This window comes from Sebastes umbrosus, chromosome 1 (genome assembly GCF_015220745.1).
Source record: "Sebastes umbrosus isolate fSebUmb1 chromosome 1, fSebUmb1.pri, whole genome shotgun sequence".
Lineage (NCBI taxonomy): Eukaryota > Metazoa > Chordata > Actinopteri > Perciformes > Sebastidae > Sebastes > Sebastes umbrosus.
The window spans coordinates 42,414,421-42,438,122 of record NC_051269.1 but is presented as its reverse complement, the minus strand read 5'-3'; the positions used below and the strand labels follow the sequence as shown (position 1 = coordinate 42,438,122).

Here is a 23,702-nt window from a genome sequence, read left to right as displayed (position 1 = left end):
TGCCACCAAATACTTTTGAAAGTATGTAACCGCTTTGTGTGTCCTGCCATCTAACGGCGCCGCCATTCCTGCGGTGGCAAGTCGTAGTGACTAACCGTGTTAACTGGTGACTTTCAGGACACTTTCACATGTTTTGTGATGCCGACCGAAGAGCGGCACTGCCTGCTATCTTAAAAACTGAAATCCGCAACGGCCTTCAAATGACAGTAATGTAAATGCACCACAGTGGGGACATTTGCAGTGTACAGCAGCAAAGGGGATAATGCAAAAAACAAGAAGCATCGGTAGAAACAAAAAGCAAGATACAACACGGTGCAAAAAGAAAAACAAAAGTGAAACAAAATATGAACCATTTAACAATATATACAGTATTGACTTTTAGCAGACTATTTACACAATTGTACAAGTGGAAAAATGATATTGCACATAGAGAATGAATATTGCACAATATGAATTACACCTGAGTAGTATTGATATTTCACAGTCAGTGTACAGTACAGTTCAGTTGTTGGTGTATGTGGTCTACTGGGAGCAGCGCTGGTTGGGAGTCTGACAGCTGCAGGAAGGAAAGACCTGCGATAGCGCTCCTTCACACACTCTGGGTGGAGCAGCCTGTCGCTGAAGGCTACAAGTGTCTGACAACATTATGGAAAGGACCTAAAATGTTTTTCTTTACCTTTCTGGTTTATTTGTGTGAGAAGTCTTATTCTAAAATCTTGCGTCGCATCTACATTGTTGAAATCAGCTAAATATTCAGTAGAACTGACCCAAATGATTCACAGCTTCGACCGTTGCTACAGTAATTGACCTCCAGATCAGTATTCAGTATGTAATAATAATGTCTAAATCTCAAAATAGTCCATGAAATAAGGAATAATCCCACACCATTATTCATTATTCATATTCAACATTAATTCTTATTAGTTATTTTCAGATGGATATCACTGTTTGTTGTGTAGAGAGGTGTGTGTGTGTGTGTGTGTGTGTGTACAGTCGTGTGGCCGCGTTGCAAAGCTTCGAATACCTGCGAATATTTCTCACCGGAGCTTCGAAGCCCAAAAAATGGTATTCCTGACAGCCCTAATATTCAGCCATGACATTGAAAATCTTTTAGGTAACACTAAGCTACGCTTTCTGTACGCCAACACAACAAACTCTGACAACACCGGCACTCCTCTCTCCAAACTCACTCATGTTTCTACCTTTCTTCCGACAACAAGTCACATGACACAATAACAAAAAGAAAGCGAAAGGTAAGAAGACCGTTTTATTTCTCTGTAGGGTTCTTTTCATAATCTTATCAGACACTTCTAATAACAGTCTGAGCCTGTCAGTGGCAAAAACAAACACTTTTAGTGGATCTAAACTAAAGAGTATACAAGCACTCTGGTGTTTCTTTGACAACAGCCGCTGCCGCCATTTTGGACTGAAAACACTTATATTTATAATATTTTATTGTTTAACACAGGCCATTCCGGTAGGTATTTTTAGGTTGTCATTTTACTGGCGTCCGGTAGTCGCTTTCAGTCCAAAATGGCTGAAGCGTAGCTTTGCTGCTGGGCGATGATGTTGCAATAGAACGAATACGTAACTTTCACTTTTTAGCAGTATTTGCCTAAAGTGACGGTACCAGGTTGACCCAGATGATGACATTACAGCCTGTTTAGCGGCTGCAGGCTGCAGCGTTCTCCCTCAATACTGGACCAATTTCAAAAAGTGCTGTCCCCATTAGTCACTTAGACACAAAGACATGGGAAAATATGGTCCAGGTTGAAAAATATGGGAGTTACCCTTCAAGTGTTGGGGTGCAGTAAAGGTAAGAAGATGATACAATTCTTAGGACAGCTTCAAACGTTTCCGTATTGTAGGGAAACTTTCCTCAATTCATTATAATGTGGTTATCTAACTGATAATGTTTTGAGAAGAAATAAGTAAACATTTTGCTGTTATGGTTGTTTCTTATAGTTCATTTAGTGCTTGTACGTTCAATATGTTGCTATGATGAAGGTTAAACCCTGTTGCTCCTAGTCGCACCGGGGATGTTACCTCTTCAGTCAAAGGTTTTTCTCTCTGGCTTCGCAGAAGAGGACGTTTGCCTTTCACTCCTTCCACCATCTGCCACTGGCAGCTTTAGCTCCATCTGCACTGGCACAAACAGCAGCGTCCTGTTTCTGTGCTGTAAAGCAATCCAACAGATTTCCAGCCAAATTACACGTGGTGGAACACAAAAGTAAAAATGCAGAGGCTGCCAGGCCGTCTCTCAGCGGTGGTGTCATTTGTTTCTGCTAATTATACTAATTTCTCCAAATGATTTATTGATGTGAAAATGCTTCCTCTTCAGATCGTTTAAACTATTGTTCTTTTTTTAAAAAGATTGAGTTGATTTGTATTGAACATTTCACTGATGTATTGAGTTGTATTTGTCTATGTGGCACAAAGGCATGCGATATCCAGGCATTAGACAAATGTAGTACCCCACTGTTGGCTGGTCCAATTAGTTAATGGAATATTCCCAGCTATATAGGATGTGTGTATTGACTTGACTCCATTTTCGCTGGAAAGAATGCTGATTGCACAGATATGATAAACTCTGATCTCATTTGAAGTACCCTGCAGTGTGTTAGGGCTGTCTCCTGCTGCAGTAAAGTGAACCTTTGAATGTAGTCTGGCATGTGTATAATGGCCACTAAGTATTCTCTCAGATGCACATTTCTGTTGTGAATAATTGCCGCTGACACATGCGGTGGGAGAGAGCGAGGGGAAGGCATGTGCAACGTGACGCACGGCAAAAAATGTCAACAACAAACATCACGGCTCTCCGGCAACGTCACTGGCCTCTTTTTCTTTTTTTCTTTTTTACAAAGAGCCTTAAAATAGACCTGTAAGATAATTGATGTCTCGTGCGCATTCCTCTCCTCTGTGAAGCTGCTGCCGTTACGCTGGCAGACTGATGTTGATATGTTTGATGCTGTCATCTGTGGGCTGCAGCGCTGATAGATTGAGATCAGCCGTCCTCTTTCATAATCCTGTTCTTTAATGTAGCAGCCGTTAGCGGCGCACGTCTTTTTTTCTTTCTTTCATGTGGTTATGACTTCCCCCTGGTCACAGATGTAATGAGGAATAATATCTGTGTAGTATGCTGGCACATATTAAATACTCTGCTAAGGGCTTGAAGGCATTAGTGTTCACACCTCAAATCACGGGCACAATATGCTGTAGAAATTCTGCCACAGGCTTTTATTATACAGCAGAAAATTAAAAGGCTATAGCCGCTGATATGCTATTAGAGTGACTTATTACCTCTCATTGTGTTCATAGTACATTATAGCTTGGCCTTGATCACACTGACGAACGGATCTACAGCATATATAATCAGGTGACTGACGTGTGTGTAGTGATACAGACAATGGCCATATACTAGGTGAGGACATCTTCCCACCGTTTAATAAACGGTGTTATCGATTACACCGGATATTTTACACGAAAATATGAAGCTCAATATTTATAGAGCGCTTACTTTGATCTTTAACGGTGGATGGCTGTGTGTTTGGCCTCTCCGGTAGAGCTTTCGCTGTGGGGCTGCAGGTTTCCACTCGGGCTGAGGCGATACGCCTATCTCGCGATTCGATACTATCACGATACTTGGGTGCTGATTCCATATATATTGCGATTCGATAATACGATTTATTGCAATTTTTGTAAACTTTTTTAACACTAAACCACTCGAAAAAAGTTGAATAATACAATTCCAGGAACAGAAAGTATGAAGTCAAATATATTAGCTATTGTCAGGAATTATTAAATTTTTTCCAGAAACCCAAAACTCAAAGAATAAAAACATTTTCCTCACACATTAGTGGTATTTTCTTTTTAATTTATAAGGGACAATTAACATGTTTTATACTTTCCATAGATGTATTTTGTATATACAGTTCCCTTTGTTAACACCTTATTTTGAAAACCAGACGTAGTCATACATGTACACTTCCTCTAACTTCTCCAAGGTGGTCTCTAGCTCTCCCGTCAGCTCCGTTCTCTTTATCCATCCATGGTCAGCTCCATCGGGGCCGTTTCAATGCAGAGAACACAAATGTCAGTATCTGGGTGCTCTACAGTCGTAGCGTCGGCCCATTTGACCACGCAGATAAGAGCGACGGCCGGCTCGACCGCACGTTACCGCCATACCATAACGTTTCCTGTCCGTGACAGAGTTAGCATGCAGCTTTAGCTCTGCTCTGTCTAACTCTGCTTTTCCTGTCAATGTGTGAAACCCAAAGTGTTTCCATCCTTTACTGGATGTGTAGTGTTTACCACGCTGGATTTAACATGTGAGGGTGCAGGTCGTATCCTCGAGGAACCTTCCACCGTTCGCTTCGGCTCACAGAGGCTTTGCTTTGGTTATTGAAGCAGATATGACATCACGTCAGGCTATAAAAGCGGTAACGTCCTTCTACCTCCACATAGACTCACATGAAGCAAATATATCGATTCTGGCATTGAAAAATGAATTTCAAAACCGTAAACAAATCGCAATACATGGGTGAATCAATTTTATTCCCTTTCCTAGTTTCCACCTCGCACCGTGCACACCGGCTGTGACCCCTCCATTTTCCGAGTGATGATTGCCTCATCAGCGTTATGGTTCCCTTATAGTATTGGGTTTGAATGCAAAGTATTGCCAAATAGGCGCTTTTGCTTTTCACCAAATTTTCCGCCATCGTTCATTCTGTCTACTCTCTCTAGTCCTGATACTAGTGTGTGAAATCTGACTCCTGCTACTCTGTGCTGAGACTCCATATGTTTATAGCTTCCGTTGTCTGACTAGGCATTGATAACACGGCGCTGATACGTTAAATTGAACTAAATGGGTTTTATTTCTATAAAAAAAAGCAAAACAACAGTGTAGGTGGGCAAGTAATGTAATGATGTAGGCCCGAACACCCTGTAACACCGGTAACACCGACTACTGTGGCAAATACCAGCTACCTCCAACATGTACAGTATGTTCCACTCCTGAGTGAATGGAAATAACAATCTGTATTCTGTATCTCTAACCAAAAGAAAACACAATCCTACCCCTTTCATATTACTGTGAATCTGATCTAATAACCTTGTTATATGCTTGTTGATGTGTTTAATGAAACCTGCAACTGGCTCTGTAAGGTTTGGGTCTGCACCGACATTGTCAGCATTAGATTTGATTATGGGAGAAGAGAAGAATGCAATGTGAAGGTGAAGAAATGAAGGAAAGCTGCACTGAAAGGTTGAAATCAGTGATTTGCCTGGCTGAAGATTGCCTCCAATGGTGATTCACAGTCAACATGCTGGTTTGGTTGAATGACTGCTGGTAAGAGTTTATTGCCAAATGGTGCCAGACGCCACACAAAACCTAGAGACGATGGTCAGTCACAGACAATCTAAGCAATCCTAACGGTGGCCAACAGTCAGCTCGGTTTGTTAGAGCTCTGACTGCAGGATCATTAATACGTCTGGTTTCATTTGATTTACCTCAATAAGAAAAACAAATTGAGTGCTCATTCACTCCTGCTCCACGATTCACATGACTGAATGTTGATGATTTCATTATCGCAGCATTTATTTAAAGACTCTGCCTGGCAGTTTGTGACGTTTTTCTCTTTGTTTCATAGTTTTTCTTGAGGTTATTGTGCTGCAGGCGCTCGTGACTACACATGGTTTGCATGTTGTTGTTCTTTGTGTCCTGATATAGACCTACCGTTTACTCACTCTGCTCTGCTGCTGATGAATCAAACTTAAGTTGTTTTTAGATTGAACATTTTGTGGTCTCAATTATTCAAAATGTCGTTGTGAAGGGTGGACTAGTTGCAGATAATACACTTATGCCAGACCGGCTGCATTTTCCATCAGGCGTATGAATAATAGATGATGCATTATGAGTTGTCTGTGAGAGGCTTGTGATGTGATGTCATATTGTTTTTACTGCATTAACATTTTACTGAGCACACCAGAAAGTGGGTCATTGAAATTAGGGCTGGGCAATATATCGATATAATATCCATATTGTGATATGAGACTAGATATAATGTCCTATATTTTGGATATCGAAATATCGTGATATGGCATAAATGTTGTCTTTTTTAAAGGCTGTTTTAGCTTTTCTATTATTTGTCTTTACCCCCTTAGTCATTATTATACCCCCGTGACAATGTAGTCGGGGTATAAGCGCTTCGCTTGTCCTTCCGTCTGTCCTTCCGTCCGTCCTTCCGTCCGTCCTTCCGTCCGTCCTTCTGTCCGTTCATGTCTCACACTTTCGTTTCCGGAGTAGAACTCGGACACTATTTAACTTAGGAACTTCATATTTGGTAAGATGGTTGATAGTGTGGGCTAGTTTTCTTTTCTGGGGGTTAGAAGTCCAGGGTGCCCAAAATTTCTGAAATTTTTCCAAAAGGGAAAAACCTTTAGCCTTACTTTACTGTTGTTCTGTTTTGTTCACCATTGTCCACCATTTCGTTTAATAAAAAGTTGTTGAAAAGGGAAAATAAAGCTTTCTGACCTAACGAGCTTGCGAGGTTGTTAAAGCTTGTTTGTTAACCGCACAATAAGTTCAAACGGCCTTTAAGCTGCTTTTTCCATTCCAAGCCATTCTCTTTTGACTGTCCATTCCGGTTTTAAAATGCTGTTAAGTTCAGCGCATGATCCTGTACCAATGTATTCCCAGCTGTGTGACTTGAAGGAGCACCTCAAGCAACAGTGAGAGCAGTTATCCTCCCAGCACTCCGCCGTAAGGGAGGATAACTGATGACAGCCACTGTACTGTTTCACCCCATTGAAGTGCTGTGCAGCTGAGGACTGCTGCTAGTCCAGACATCCAGCAATGCCAAGCCTAGATGATAAACTAATATTCCTCCAGAGAAAACAGTACAGTGTGTAGTGATAATGTAGTGATAATGCAGTTGTGTTAGCATTGCATTGTAGTGTTAGCGTGACTGTGATGACAGTTTCCATTGTACTACAGACTAGATAGGGCTCCTTACACTCATTGTAACTGATGACTTACTCTACTGTACATTTAAAAGAACAATATCCAAATGGGATGAAAGCTTAAAGCCCCAACCAGACAGTTTTACTTACTGTTTTTTGGTTACCATTCTTTCTCAAACAGATAATGGTGGTGTGGTTAATAGTCAGATGTAATTCATTACCATGGCAACCAGATTGCATCGTTTTCAAACCAGTTAAGATGAAACCAGCCTCGATGATTTACTGTTTATCAGACCACAAATGAGACAAGAATTAGTGCAACACACTGACTCTCTCTCACTCACGCTCTTCTTTACCGTCTCCTCCTGGCGAGGCGGCCGTCTAGCTGCTGCTGGGCTGAACCAAGGAGCCACACCGTCGCACGCCGGTCGCAGCGCACCGTATTACGGATAGACATGTTGCAGAGGTACGCCGTTTGAAATACTGTTTCGGGACGTTTTGAAAGTTCACCGTCCACCAGCACCGGCCGTTCTCTCCTCAGCTCCAGCACCGACACCGCACCGGGCTGAAAGCTGTACACCACAGACGGTTTGCTAAGTACTTACAGTCTTGTGGTTGAAATCTCTGGAAAAAGTGCCAAAAAGTGGATCTTAAAATCTGTTCATACGTTGATAATGTTAAAGGTAAATTAATAGTGAAGGAAAAGTATAGAAGAAGAAAGTAAAGTAAAATTATGGAACTTTTGCAAAAAATAAAAAAAAAATCCCTTTTCTGACCTTTACTTTGTGTAGTATTTAAATGCAGATTGAATTTCTTCCCTCAGCCGTTTGTCACATGCTGAGGTCATATGCCGAGGAATCAATAGAAATCCACTAGATGACATTAGATGGAGGCTGCTGTGTCCTGGTGTCTCCCTCTGTGGCAGCTGCCATCAAATCATGGACCCACTCAGGGTGGGATCCATTGTTGCATTGCCTCGTTGGAAGTTAACCAAATAACATTATGCTAATCTGATGCTAATATTTCCTGATTTGTCTTTAAACACTGGTGGTCTGCCTCTGCCTGCACCTTGATGAGCAACTTAGCTACTGTCAGAACCATTTGAGCTCCAGCTATACGTACACAGAGAGATGGGACTACGAGGACGGATCAGGCCTGCAGGAGCGATCCGTTCTCATTCCCAACCCGTCACATAGGGACGCTTGGTCAGGACCGCTTGGCATCACTTCAGTATAGGTTAGGATGTGTTTATGATGGGTTCATTTACTTTCTGAGAAATCCCTTATTGATTTGTTTGGGAAGAGGGTTTACTCGTGGGGGAAAAAAACTGAACGGAATAAAGTGGATTTCTATCTTTTGTTGATCATTGTTAAAAAGTACGTTAATGTCTATTTCTCTCCTCAGATGTTCTCAGAATCATCTTGTAGTTCACGGTTTAGCTGTAACATGACAAAGTTTGTGACGCCGCCGCCATTGTGAAATCTGGTGAAGGAACGCCAAGTTCTGGACACATGACCGGAGCACAGCCAATAGGAACGCTCTCTCTCTCTGAAATGACCTGTGATTGGTCAAAGTCTCTCGTCACAGGCTAGATGTTCTAAAGCCTGAAAACAGAGCCATGAGGAGGAGCAGAACACTTGAATTACAATATGCTGAAAGGTTATTATGGGATTTTTGCCCAATGACGACAAAATTATACTGACTACTGCAGCTTTAACTTAAATTACTGGTCGCATGCAGCGGTAGTGCAATGCTAAGCCAATGCACAATCAGGTTAAATTCATCATTTATCACCAGCTGCAGTGTACGAGCAAAACAGACAACTTGAGTCCTCAGTTCACCGTCCGGGAGAGTTACTGTAGCAGCCACGATGCTGCTTGTAGTGTCGTCGACACATGCAGCCACTTTCCCAGTAAAAGTCTCCACCGCATCATTTAGTTTAGCTGCGAGGCTGTCAGCTGTTCGTCAGCCCTGGCGTAACGATAGCGAGTGTCTGACAGACCATGTGTGACGACAGTGAGTATGAAGTCAGCAGTAACGTTACAGCTGTGTACGTAGTTGTAGCAGTGTGTGTATGGTTTATTTGTCGGTGAATAAATGCTGCAACTCCTCAAGACCGGAGCCAACTTCCTGTATCTTGCAACTCCGACTCAGGCTCACTTAAGATGGGCTGTTAAGGTGGATTAATGAATCGGTCTGAATTCTTAAAGGTGGTTAATGGTTAAACGGTTCATTATTAAAGTCCCTACTCTGGTCTCTTCTCTAAGTTTGTATTCAACATAATACCTCATTATCTCAATGAAATGTACTGAAACAAATATATATGTGACACAGAAAGGCAATTTATTATTTTGGCCGGTAAAAATATGCTTGGCTGGTGGATTTTATTCATCTACCAGTCCCCTTGGCCGGTGAGTCAAAAAGTTAATTTTGGACAGCGCTTGTGCGTCGGTATCAGACGCCGCAGGCCGTGACAAAGCGTATTTGATGCTCTGGGAATGAGACCGGGCTGGCAGGAGTGCACCTCAAGTGGTCTACTTAAAACAGGAGTGTGTAAGCCACAGACCTCATCTTTGGCTTGCACTCCCCCACCTTCTCTGACACACACACACACACACACACATAGACACACACATAGACACACTTACACTACCTGCTGGCAGACTGCCCATATTGCTGTTTGGTACTCTGCTCACAGGGGAAATGATCGTATCTTCCAATAAGACTGAGGGCTCATTTCCATTCCATCATGCATACAGCAAACTGAGGCCAGTGTGGGGCTAATATTGTACATTACCTGCCATTAAATATGCTATTTACTTCTGCTCTATATCAATCTTCCTCCCCCAGCAGTCATTGTCTTTCACAAGTAATTTAATTTAAGCTTAAGTTCATGAGTCATTTTGGAAATACACAAAAGAACTAATGAGTTTTTGTGGCTAAGAATCTGCTGTGTGTCTTCTCTCTAGAATAGATATTGACTGTTAGACAGTGAAGGACTCATATTACTATAGAAGGCCTGTTGTTTGTATTTATATATTATGAAAAAAAATTTGTTGTGTGTGGTTCCTTGTGTTTGTGTATGTATAGTACTCTATGTACTCTATAATCACCTTGGAGATCTCCTCTGTGCTGTAACAAGCAGGGAAAGTTTGTCATTTTTTATGCCTGAAAACTATGAAAACAAATGTTTCTTCTTCTTTGCTTTCATGTTCTGCATTCACAATATAAAAATGCCATGAAGGTTACATTCACAATACATGGCCCCCTTAAAAAATACATGTAATGTTTGAGGACGGGTTCGGGGCTCATATGAGCATACATGCATTTTTCAAGACGAGCTCTCAGTGAACGCTCTCATGGTGCATGAGACTCATTTTAATGGCTAGACATACTTATAAAAGCATCATACACAGACTATATGAATAGGATAAGTAAATTCCCCTCAGGGTATGAGCATAAAGTGGCTACTGATGGCACCACTCAAACTTTATTTGCAGGCTCCTCCAGCTTGGTCAAGTGCTTCATCAAGAACAATTAGCAGCTGTTTGTGAGCGTGTAGCTGCGCAACAACCAACCAACTAATGGCTGATTGCTGGGTTGTACAACAAGGTACCTTTCCCCTTATTGGCAGTTGAAAAGCAGCGACTAGGGAAAACATACAGTATATCAAACTAGTCTGATGACGACAAGTCCAAAGTCTCAAATCAAATACTCTGTGGCGTACTTACCGGAAATGACGATCGCAACATTTCACCGCGGCTCGCTACCCGCCAAAAAATGTTTTTCTTCTTCGGTGTTTTGCGGCAGCTGGCATCCTTTGTGTTGCGTTGCTGCCTCCTTCAGGTTTTACCCGTCCACTACCCGCCAAAATATCTGCCTGCTTTGTTGATCAAGAATACACAGAAAACAAAAGCAAATGAGTAAACGTGAAACGTTATAACTTACATCTATAAGGTACGTTGTTCAGCACCGCAAAAGCTCTTGCATCATCTGCTGCCATTTTCACATGTTTGAATAGAGGTCGTGGTCCCGCCCCTTCCGCTACGTAGCCAAGATGGCGACAATTGAGTGTGGAAAGTGTCCAGCGTTCCACACTCAATAATTTGACCGTTTTGAGTACAACATCTGGGTACTTCGAGAGCACTGCATTTTGCCGTACTTCACAGTGTGAACGCACTTATGCACTCATCAAGTGTAAGTAAGGAAGTACGCAGATTGGAACACACTGATAGACAGGCGGGACAGTCCTCTCTCCATACGTGCTTCAGGCTTCCCTTCATCCAGAGCAAATACTCTTCTTTGTGCTGAAATGTTTTACTTCTGCAGATATTCCGTATTATAGCAACCCGACGCAACCAAAGCATCTCAGCTAAAACACGCTGCGCCTCATCGCCCTTCTCTGTTCTATTTATTTAGTTTTAAAACTTTCACCTTCGTCTTTTGAAAATAAACAATTTATGTAATAATAGCCTTACAATAAAGCTTATGTCTATAGCACTTAAATCTGGATAAATGAAGTAATTTGTAAAAAAAATGGCAATAATGTCACATATCACACCGTTGAGCCAGTTCTTATCACCGCAGGGAAAATTCCTTATCCACGTCAGCCTTACGCCGTTGTGTCCAGCGTTGCATACCGTGATATTTCACCGAAAGTAGTAATATTAGTAGTGCAATTTGCGTACTGTTGGTTTCATACTAAGGTTTTGGGACATACTAAAAAATCTCACATACTGTTTTAGCATACTAAATAGCATGTTAGTACGGAATTTCAGACGCAACCTTTCTAAAGTCGGCTCTACAAGTTTGTATTTATTTAAAACTAGAAAGAAGAGGGAATTCAATATTCATACACATTATATTAGACATTATTAGACATATTCCACATGGTCTAATGGTCTAATGGTTCTGGAAATGCAGTTTGTGTCTGTATCCTTGCTCCAGTTTTGTCCTACCCTATGGGTGTCCACGGCTGCTGCAGAGTGCTGACCCTCCCTATTGTGCTTGTCTCATTTGGCTGTGATGTATTGCCCAGCGTGTGAAAAGGTTAATTTCATTACCCCATTTAGTTAAACAAGTACAGATGTAATTGACACAGGAACAGAGAAGAAAATGAAAACTTGGCTCAAAACCACCTGCTATATACAGCAGCCAGTGGAGGCTTCCTCTCTCCTCCATAAGGGACGTGCACAGAAGAGGGAAACTTTAACGGCAATACAATATGAAAGAAATCGCATTTATTGGCTTTTCACGTTTCAAAGCTAAACTGCTTTTCTCCTGCTCCCAGCTTTACTCACACAAGTAACTGAGACGGCTATTGAAACTTAGAAAGGCACTTCAGTTCTTTGCACCTTAGCCCTTTGAAATTGCAAGTTGAAACTTGTAATGGGAATTGTAATCTTTTTTCTTCTTAAAGTGTCAAGGCATGAAGGTTTCTTATAACCAGTGCATTGTCAGATGATTAAATTTGGTTGCGGTGGGTTTCTGGAGGTCATGTAATGAAAACCACTTATTGTCAGGCTCATATCATTTAATTGGCTTGGCTGCAGCCCCCTGCCAGTTCATTACAGCATGCCTGGCTTGCGTTTGCCCACATTGCTAGTATCCAAGATTCCTGTCATTCCCTTTTGCAGCTTCTGGGAAATCTCCACATTTGCTCCAAGTGTGTTTGGCCCAGAATCGAAAGAGCCGAGGCAATACCGCTTTCATTGTTTTTTTTGGTTTCGAATTCTACTTAGTTGTAGCCTGAAATCAACAGAGAATTGACTGTAGGTAATTTTTCACCCAGAGATGAAGTGTGTTTCCAGATGGAAGGTTAAGGCGCCGTGGAGAAGTGCCTGAACAAGTGCGACGCATAATTCCCTGCAGCCCCATTCATCTGTGATTATTAAAACTTTACACTTGATTGAAAAACTCTGGGGGTCTAGAAAATGTTAATTATACTAATCCTTGCTATGATTGGACTGACAGCTGCTGGAGCCCAGTTGATTGTCAGGGAGGCACATTTGCTGTAATATAATGGTATTGCAGCTTTTCTACAAGCAGACAATTTCATTCCTCATCAGGCTCCTTCTGTGATTGGCTCATTAGGACCAGATGTATTGATTTGTGAGTTGAAGTAGAAATTAATTCAACACAGAGCAGTTATTTCTGTCATTGTGGGAGAATCTCCTCAGTGATTTATCCTTCATCTGCTAATACTCATTACTATACACTCCAGTTCTTAGTTTCCATGCCAGGGACAATAAAACATATTTAATAATCACTGGAGATTAAACAGAAATGTCAGGTTTATCACAGCTTATTGTTGTAGGTTTGATCAGCGTTCCTAGTGGTAATAATTCTACTTTTCTCACCAAGCTAATCACTGAGATCTGGGAAGACATTAACATCACTTAAAAAGAAGTGTGGCGGGGCGAGAAACACAAGCAGACAATCAGACAGGTGTTTTTAATCAAACCCCCCAGGTTAGCCACACTTATTAGGAAGATCAAATGAAGATGAATGGTACAATTATCACCCATGTCCATGGTGAACATCCATTGCAGTTACTCTTTGACTATGCAGTATGTGAGGGATTATTATTATTACCAAAACTTCAGATATGCTCTGGCTAAACTCTTGTTAAATTGTTTGACCATTTGTGTTTCTTGCCTCATCACCAGTGACGTGTGGTCCATTAAAGGCGCTGGGGCGTCGCCCTTCCTGCATTTCCAATTGTGAAATACCTATTTTAATGAAAAATCCTTTATCATACCCCCGTGTGTCCTTCCGTCCGTTCTTTCGTTTTAACTTATGAACTTAACATTTGGTCTGATGGTTGACAGTGTGGTCTAGTTGTGCCTTTAGGGGGTTGGAAGTCCAGGGTGCCCATTAGTTAATTAGTTTAATGCACATTAATTCTATTGGTTCCAAAAGGGCAAAACCTTTGGCCCTGCTTTAGTAGGGGTCAAGCATTGAGCGGGGGTTTGAGAGCCTTGTATGCCTCCACTCCGACGACAGCCGTGGCCAGAGACATTATGTTTTTGGGTTGTCCGTCCGTCCGTATTGTCCTTCTATCACATTTTCATGAACGCGATATCTCAGGGAAGACTTGGAGGGAATTTCTTCAAATTTGGCACAAATTTGGTGGTCGAAGTTCAAGGTCACTGTGACCTCAGAAAACACGTTTTTGGCCATAACTCTGGAATTCAAATACTAATTATGATAATTTCACACAAATGTCTAACAGGAAAAAATTATGGAGTGATGACGTTTTGGACAGACATGCATGTAAACTCACATGATTGTCCATAGTTAATCGTGATTAATCGCAAACACATTTCTTTCTGTTCAAAATTAACCTTAAAGGGAGATTAGTCCAGTATTTAATACTCTTATCAACATGGGAGTGGACAAATATGCTGCTTTATGCAAATGTATGTATATATTTATTATTGTAAATCAATTAACAACACAAAACAATGACAGATATTGATCCAGAAACCCTCACAGGTACTGCATTTAGCATAAAACAATATGCTCCAATCATAACATGGCAAACTGCAGCCCAACAGGCAACAACAGCTGTCAGTGTGTTAGTGTGCTGACTTGACTATGACTTGCCACAAACTGCATGTGATGATCATAAAGTGGGCATGTCTGTAAAGGGGAGACTCGTGGGTACCCATAGAACCCATTTACATTCACTGATCTGGAGGTCAGAGGTCAAGGGACCCCTTTGAAAATGGCCTTTTTCCTCGCCAAAATTTAGCCTAAGTTTGGAGCGTTATTCAGCCTCCTTAACGACTAGCTACGACATGGTTTGGTTCACTGGAAAGATAAGAAGATACTCTTTTTTTGTGTTTTGAGAAACAAAATTCCATCCACCCTAAATGTTATTGGTGTTGAGGTTGAAATCTCAGAGATATGTATATCTTAAAACCTCAACAGATAACATCCAAACTGTCTGTATGACTGGATAGCTCCGGGGTAGATGAGAAAATGTGTGTTTTTCTCATTTGAGTAATTCAACCTTTATCACTCTCAAAGTACAGGAGAACTGAAATGCTGTCCGCTTTCACAAGATGAGTAATACCTTCAGGTTTTTGTGCCCATTATTAATAAAGTGAACCTTGGTCTTTATATATTATTATCATTATGTGTATTATGTTCTATAGTAGAAGGACAATCATTTTAATACCCCCACTACTGGAGAGGAGAATGTGAACCAGTCCCTACTTATATTGATAAATTCATAATTATACAGTAACTCTCTGGAGACAACAGCCTTCAGTCAGTAAGTTATGCACCGTGGTCTCCACCCACTCGCAGCATAATGCATCTGGAGCCGCTGCCATCGCTGCCCAGCACTGATAACTCCGGGCTCAGCGTTTCCGTCCTAGCGTGGCCTTCTTTTTTGTAACTGGAGCCAAATTGTGGGGAAAGCTGAGCTATCTGGCGTCCACAGATGATATCATTAACCGGCTTTTATCAGGCCGCCGATCCTAATCTCTGCAACTGTGCCTGCGACTATCTCGTCTTTGCCGGTTGTCAGTTAGTTTACAGGGGAGTCTGATGCTCGCCTTCTCTCCCTCCCTCCCGTTGCTGCTGACGGGACCAGAGACTTCCAGTCAGAGCCCCCTCCCCCCTGCAGTCTCGTTGTTTATGATCCACCATTGATTTTGCTTTTTGACAAAGGACAGGTTAATCTTTCTGTTGGTCTCACACTGACAGCTTATGATTTCCTTCGGGCATGTCGCCTTGTTTTCAATCAGTTTTTGCTTACCTTGCTCCTTCTGATGCCCCCCCCCCCTCACTGTGCTCGCTCTGTGTGTCATCTGAAAACAGTAGTGACAAAGCAGAACATCCGAAGTTCAGAAGTGTCTCATCAAAGCAGCTTTGTACAGGCGGGGTACCATTATGCCATTAGTGAAGGATTTGTCATGCTTTGGTAGCTTTGTCTGGACAAACACGGCACGGATGAAGGTGTCAGAGCGCTACCTCTGCCAGCGTTTCACCCACCTCTATGGAGGGGGAATTCAATACAGCTGATAGATCGCTCTAATTTACTGAGTATTTAACACCGGGAGCCAAAAAGCTGACACTTTTCTGCAGAAGGGAGAGTAGGAAAGACAAGAGCCCTATTAGCAGGATATCCTGGGCTATGAAAGACCTGCGCATAATGAAGGAGTCTGTCAAACCTACAAAGGCTGGCTGGTTTATTCTGGTGTTGGACCAGAGAGAGAGTGTGGAGTCCCTCTCGTTCTCCTCAGTGAATTTGACGGACGTCTCCGACAGTTTGCCCTCAGTGCGCCCTGCCCTTTCAAAGACCGAATTTTCCACCTCCAATTTTTCCGGTGAATTGAAAGGATCCGTCCGGTTATGTGACCGCTGGGCTCTGACATGACATTCTTTTAGAAACCGCGGTGACCCACAGTCACGCTGACATCTGTCATTACACACACACGCCCGGCCGCACATCTGCCCAAGGTTAAAACTAACCAAATAGGTAATTTTGCTTCATTCAGCGTGCAATTTCCTGTGTGGTTTAAGCTGAAGTTTATACGCCAGATTCCCACAAAATCACATGCACTGAGACCAAAAAAGGGCATCTGCCAACTTCTGAAAAAAATCCTCTCGGACAGATTAGGATTAGCAGAAAATGTGGAGCTGATGCGGAAACAGGATCCCCCATAATGTTGTGGTTTGAGGTCATCATTTTATACAGTGAGGTCACATTTTAAAAAATGGTTTATAAATCCAGTTGGCTCATTGGATCCACCAGAGGCTCAGCTTTACAGTGAGACCCAATTTATGTAATTTCAAGACTGTTTATGGACCCCAGTATGAAAATAACACATTTATACTGCATGTGATTATCATAAAGTGGGCATGTCTGTAAAGGGGAGACTCGTGGGTACCCATAGAACCCATTTACATTCACATATCTGGAGGTCAGAGGTCAAAGGACCCCTTTGAAAATGACCTTGCCAGTTTTTCCCCACCAAAATTTAGCGTAACTTCGTAGTGTTATTTAGCGATATTCCCGACAAGCTAGCATGACATGATTGGTTCTAATTGTGCAGTTCTTTAGGTTTTTTTTTGTTTCATATGATACCTGTATCTTCACTCTAGCTTGAAAACTCAGCCGGCTACAACCTCTGAAAGACAGAATAGCGGCCGGGTTTAAGGGGTTAAAAAAGCTCTGAGGAATCACGAGCATATTTTGACAGTGCCAAGGTACAGTTAAAGAAACCTGGTGCATCATTTAGACTGTAAATGAGCGTTAAGCAGACTTATAAAGTAAATGTGTGAATGCAGGAGCTTGACTGATGGTCGGCTTCTCTGCCCGCCAGCCGCTGGGATTGAACTGTCCTAGACCTGCTGGTCTGGAAAAGCAAAGAAGGCAGTTTCACTAGTTTAATTGTCGGGTTTAAAACTAATCAAATAGGTATTTTTTGCTTCATTCAGCATGCAATGTCCTGTGTGTTTTAAGCTAAGGTTTATACGCTAGTTTCCCACAGATGCACTGAGACAATAATGCAGAAAAAAGGCATCTGCCAACTCTTGTTGAATTGGTATTTAAACAATCCTCTCTGATAGGTTCGGATTAGTGGAAAACGTGGAGCCGAGGGAAACCGGTTCCACCGTAATGTTTTGGTTTGTGGTTAAAAACAGCTCTGAGGTATCACAAGCATATTTTGACAGTGCCAAGGTACAGCTAAAGTAAACCTCGTGCATAATTTAGACTGTTTGTAAATGAGCGTTAATAAATGTGTGAACGCAGGAAGTGGAGTGATGGTCTGCCTCCGATGGTCCGCTGCTCCGCCTGCCAGCTGCTGGGATTTAACTGTCCTGGACCTGCTGGTATGGAAAAGCAAAGAAGGCAGTTTCACTGGTTTAATTGTCAGCTTAGCTTTGCACTGAACTGCCTTCACTTATGTATGAGACAGTTATTTAAGCCAAATGTAATTTGGTGCTGTCGATGCAGTTTCATGTCTCATTTTGACCTGCTCAGAAGTGCAGCTTCATGATTTTCACTTTTTGGGATGTAACTGGACTTCCCATCATCGGGGCAGAAATATTCAGATGAAAACCTTTTTTGAAGTAGGTCACTATTCCATTATTAGTCCCCTCTCTACCTCTCCTGATGGACGTCTTTGTCATTTACAGATCTGAAAGCGAAAGTTCAAGAGGTGTCAGGTATGTGCTGCTCAAATCTCTCCACACACATTCTCATTATTCTGCCTGTCAACATGTTGTTCTTTTCCTTCCACACTACTCTCAGTCACATGTCATCTAACAAAAAACCTCATCAGCTTCCTCTGAACCCCTTCTGGACTTGTCTCTGCTGTGTGCACCCTCACCCTCACAGTTCCACCCTGTCCAGATAACATTATTGTTTTCCCTCCAGGAAGCAGCGTAGATCTTACAGCGCTTCCCTTCAGCGTCTCACTCTGTGATTCTCATCTTTGCTCGATAGATTCTCTCTCCGGGGCTTTCAACCAGGGAGTCGTGTCTTGTTTCGAGGTCACAATAAACTGACTTTGCACAGTGATGGGTGCATATCTCCTCCTCCCACTCTATATGACTTAAATGATGAGAGGCAGCTATAAGATGAGTCATTAAAGCTTAAAATGTGTTTCACACCGTCATCGGACATTTTATTCTTTCTCAAGTTCTTATCTTTAAACTATTGGCTTCAAATTTGAACCAAAACTGAGAGCAACATTAATATGCACAGTTGTCTGTTGTATCTATCCATCCATCTATCCATACTCAACACTATATACACACTATATGGCTAGAAGTATGCACGCAGCCCAACATCCACATGTGATTGAACATATAATGTGCCACTGGAGTATGCAGGGACGGCTTTCCTGGCTGCAGGGATTTGCTCCCATTCAGCCACCAGAGCATTAGTGGAGTTGGCCACTGATGTTGGGGGATGAGGTCTGGATCCCAGTCTGTGTTCCAGTTCATCCCAAAGGTGTTGGATGAGGTTGAGGTGCGGGTTCTGTGGGATCATTGTCATGTTGAAACAGGAAAGGGCCAAACACAAACTGGTTTGGAAGTACATTACATGGCTTTCCACAAGCATATGGAATCTGTCACAACAATACAGTAACTCCATCCCAAAATAAATGAGTTTGAGTGAACACCCTTTATAAATGTGCTTCAGTTACACTCTCTGAAGATAGGGCTGTCACGGAGAGGGAATTCCCCCTGTGGTGATAATGATTGGCTCAACAGTGCGATACGCGGTAATATTGCAATTTTTTTTATTGCAAATTACTTAATTCATCCTGAACTTAGAGCTATATAAATAAGATTTATTGATAGGCTATTATTATCTCCGCCAAGGCCGGATTCAGGAACTTTTTTAATGATTCTGATCAGCCTGAGCATTAAGACCACAAGGTATAACACATGCGCAGTATAACTGATGACGCGTGACCCCGCCTCCTTCCTCCTTCTGAGAACAGAGAGATATGTGTGTGGATGTGACGGTTGGACGTTGTGGTATTTGTCCCGCCCCTCCTCCGTTGTGATCGGACGGCTGGGTAAAAAGTGACAGTGACGAGCGCAGCGCAGCGTTTAACCCAAAGTTTATCAACTCAAGGCGATCAGAAAAAAAAACCAAACGTACAGCGCTCAGCGCAGAATACCTCGTCACGCTGCAGAATACCTCGTCACGCTGCAGAATACCTCGTCACGCTGCAGAATACCTCGTCACGCTGCTGCTGCAAAGTGTAAAAATGTGGCGCTCCCATTGCAAAGAATTCCAAAAAGAAAAAAGGTGAACATAGCGGTTTTGGCAGTTGCTTGCCACCCCCTGCGGTTGGCTTGTCAATATATTGCAATATTGAAGATGCTAATAATTTCACTGTAACAGCGTGACTGTCAGCGCTGATCTTTGCGAGGCTCATTTGTATGGAAAGAGGTACATTTTGTCTTCATATTACCTCATTTAAATACGTGTAAATAGCACAGGAGCACCAAGATGCTATTTTCTTGGTGGCTCAGTTATGGGTGCATTTCACCCTTTGTGGGTGAGAATTACAGGGTTTCTTTTTGTCTCATTTGCACAGGTTTAGTGGCCGCAGAAGCAGTGAATTCACTCCGTAGAATATCAGCCTCGCTTTAGCAGATTGTGTAGGAGTATCATAACTATAATAACAGAATAATGTCTCTGTCCAGGCTGCAGGAACCCGCCCTCTGAATTTCCTGTACCCTATGGTTGGATCCGCATGACTTGTATTTCTGGTTATTTAGTTTTTATATGTGGAGGAGAAATGCATCAGAGTTTGTTGTGATTGTGGGCAAATGCATCTTTGACCATCTCTGGAGGTAGATTACATAATCGACTCCTTAATGCATCTAGGGTTCATTTACACCTGGAGTTGATGTGTTTTTGCTTTGTGTGATTACAATCCATCCAATCATCCAGGTGTTAATGCCAGGTGGAGAAATAAATCTTCATAATGAATATTAACTCTGGGATCTGGATCTGCAAATCCATTTCAGTCCACAAAAGCTGGTGCGGCGTTGGCTCTGAGTGCTTCTGACCACCTCATGTGGCCGGGACACTGCACAGTGACCTGAGACGAAGTGAGATGTCAGAGTAGAGATGAATTGAAGGCCCGTCCCTGGGAGACACTGGAGTTAGACACTGTAGACACCTTGTTCTTTCCAAGTCAATCACAGAGCAGCACAACACTTTCATCACAGTGACTGATGCTTCAGCTGGACAGGGCTGCGGCGGTGTGTGGCTGCCGGTCTGATAGCAGATAAAAGTGGACTTATCAGTGAAGAATGAAAAAGTGGAGATACACCAGTGTGCCGACATATCAGCCAGATAGCAGGTGGCTCATAGGGCCTTTGTGAATTGAATTTATGTGAATTTTTATGTAGAAAGGTAGTTTTAAGCAACCAATAAGATGGAAAACTAGCCCCTAAAGTGATTTTTAAAAGACACTGTTTTGATCTATATGTGATATTGACTTCATAAGGTATATTGGTGGTTAACAATTGTATGATGTTTCATTCACACCAAGAGCAAAGTAAAGTTTCACCTCGCTTTACTCGGGGCGGTATAATTTGTGTTCATTCTGGCTAGACGTGCCGGAGATAGATAGATACCAACAACTTTTCTTTCTGTCATTTCCTCCATCAGCCATGGAAGAAATAATCACTGTCGCTGCTTTGTACATGTTGGTGAACTCCTAGATATGTCAGAAAACCAAACGCCGTCGTGTCTGCGTTCATAACATCACCTGGCGGCGAGCTGTATTCACATACAGTAACATCACACTGACTGTATCTAGCAGCCACATGTCGCTACTGTGGTATGAACCCAAAATAAACAGATTGTGCTGTGATTTAACTGCAATAAGCAGATCAAAATGATGCAGATATAACTACAGAATGATGCCGATTTGTAAAAAGTTTGAATTCATACTTTGTCAGGTCTGTTACCAAGACGACAAACTTTTAAAATGCTTGTTTTCTGAATGGAGTTTGGATCGATCATGCCAGGCTCAACATAAAGTCATCTAGGCAGTGATGTTGTTGTTTCTACCATAGACAGTCTGTGGTTTATACACAGAGTTTTGTCCAGTTTTCTTCCATTTCTGATTCAACAACATCAGGACGTCAGTGACGACAGGAGGAGAATCTCAATGCTGACACACTTTCGCGACACAGCGTCAACACAATGTACGTCTGTTACGGCTATGTCTATTTGCCTCTTTGCCTCTTTGCATTGACTTTGTAAGTAAACTCACCAAAGGAAAAGTTGTCTTTGCGCTTGGTGTGAACGTACCTTGAGACTGTTTATGTTGAGGTGTATTAAATAAGGTTTTAGTGAAGATGCATGTGTTTGAGAAGTAGTGAGCATCCGACTGGATAAATGAGACTTGGATTATACTGCACCAGTTGTGTGAGAGTTTGTCAACAGATGTTTTGATGTGGTTTTGCTGTTGTTAAACGCGGCCCCCATTTACTTCAACTCATCAAGACTATCCTCCGCTTTTTGATTTTCCATTCACCATAGAGGCATGAGAGAAAAACAACGTTTTCTTGAAGAATTCAAGGTAGCAGGTGGTGAGTAATTGAAATACAAATGGTCATTTTGTAGGTGAAGTATTCCTTTATGGCCTTGTGCAGAGAGCATAATTGTGTGAAGACGCAGACACTGTGAAACCACGAGAGAAAGACGATTTCATCAGCCTCTGAAATGGGAGAGAATTACAGGATTGAATTGTTGACAGAGTAAAGCCTCTCTCTCTTTATCGGGTCAAGGATAAACTCATGAGCTTATGCTTTGGAAGCATATTAAGCTACGTAACAGCTTTCAGCGCAATAACGGACAGAACTTCATACTGCTGGAGAAATGGAATTACCTCAGCTCTAAACAGTAGCCCCGCTCCAGCAGGGAGGAGGGTGGAGGCTCTGCGTGTGGTAGCTGCTAGTAATCAGCCTTACCTCTAGAGAGATGACGGCTCGCTGGACTGTTCCACCTCACATGTCTTCCCACCCCTATGGGAGACACCCACACTCAATTGTGTCAGCAATGTCTTCCTGAGAGCTCCTGGACCATTTGTGTTGTTGTAGTGGTGTTTTGATGAAACTGTAGGACAGCATACTGATCACTCCAGAGTGAAGATAGCAAAATTACTCTTTTTTGTCCGTTGCCCACTTCTTCAACAAAGATATGAAAATGTGCATTTCATGGTTTGAAAATGGCTCGACCAGTAGGCAAGTCTGAAAACTGAAGCCAATGCTGAAGTGCCTTAAACCTGCGTTCTTTCCGCTTCAGGGCGGGGCTACCTGGTGATTGACAGGTTGCTACCACGGCGTTGTCCGGTCTGGGAGTTGTCCGTGTTTTTGTCTTACTACTTTAACCCTTTCACAGTGTGCTTTCACTTCATTAAAGTTAATAATAACCTTTTTGGGATTCCAAACCAACGGGTGACGTCACAGTGACTACATCCACTTCTTATGCTCAACACGCCAGCTACTGTTTTAAATCAGCCCTGACTCTTGCGAGGCATTCATAAAACCCATCGACCTCCAGACGAGGGAACCGGAAGTGTTAAAATGCTAACTCATTTCAGGGGTTTTAGGACTCATTCCCTAGTCCAGGTTACATAAAAGTAACCTGGACTAGGGATGTTCATTTTGAAAGATGTTCTTAACCGATAACCGACCCTTATTAACCGATTATTAACCTTTAACCAACACGATTCTTGCCTCGCATGAAGCGGTGCTCCAGCTGCAGTGTATGAGCAAAACAGACTACCGAGTCTCCAGTTCACCGTCCGGGAGCGTTAACTTAGCAGCTACGATGCTGCGTGTAGTGTCGCGGACATGCAGCCACTTTCCCAGTAAAAGTCTCCACCGCACATTTAGTTTAGTTTAGCAGGTTGTCAGCTGTGTGTCTGCCCGGAGTAATGATAGCGAGTGTCCATCAAACAGTGTGTGTGTTTGTGCAACGTTAGCATCTGTAGCTCTGCTGGTAGCTTCGTGTTCACCATTGTCACACTCATACGACCGTATGTGTGTAATTTCAGCAAGTTTCCGAGAGACCGTGTGTGTGTTGTTGGTGGCGTTATAGCTGTGAACGTAGGTGTAGCAGACAGTGTGTTGGTGGTGGTGGTGTAGGTGTAGCAGACAGTGTGTTGGTGGTGGTGGTGTAGGTGTAGCAGACAGTGTGTTGGTGGTGGTGGTGTAGGTGTAGCAGACAGTGTGTG

General features: G+C 42.5%; 1 protein-coding gene across 6 annotated transcripts in view; it reads left to right on the top strand.

Annotated features, from left to right (window-relative positions):
* Nucleotides 1-23,702, top strand: part of iqsec1b (IQ motif and Sec7 domain ArfGEF 1b) — a 222,108-nt gene that overhangs the window by 36,899 nt on the left and 161,507 nt on the right. For 4 of the 6 annotated variants that reach the window (XM_037783330.1, XM_037783345.1, XM_037783408.1 and 1 more), the window contains exon 2: nucleotides 18,118-18,147. The exons of the other annotated variants lie outside the window; for them this stretch is intronic. In XM_037783330.1, the coding sequence (XP_037639258.1) occupies nucleotides 18,118-18,147 (30 nt within the window). The remainder of the gene's footprint in view (nucleotides 1-18,117; nucleotides 18,148-23,702) is intronic. 6 annotated transcript variants of the gene reach the window in all.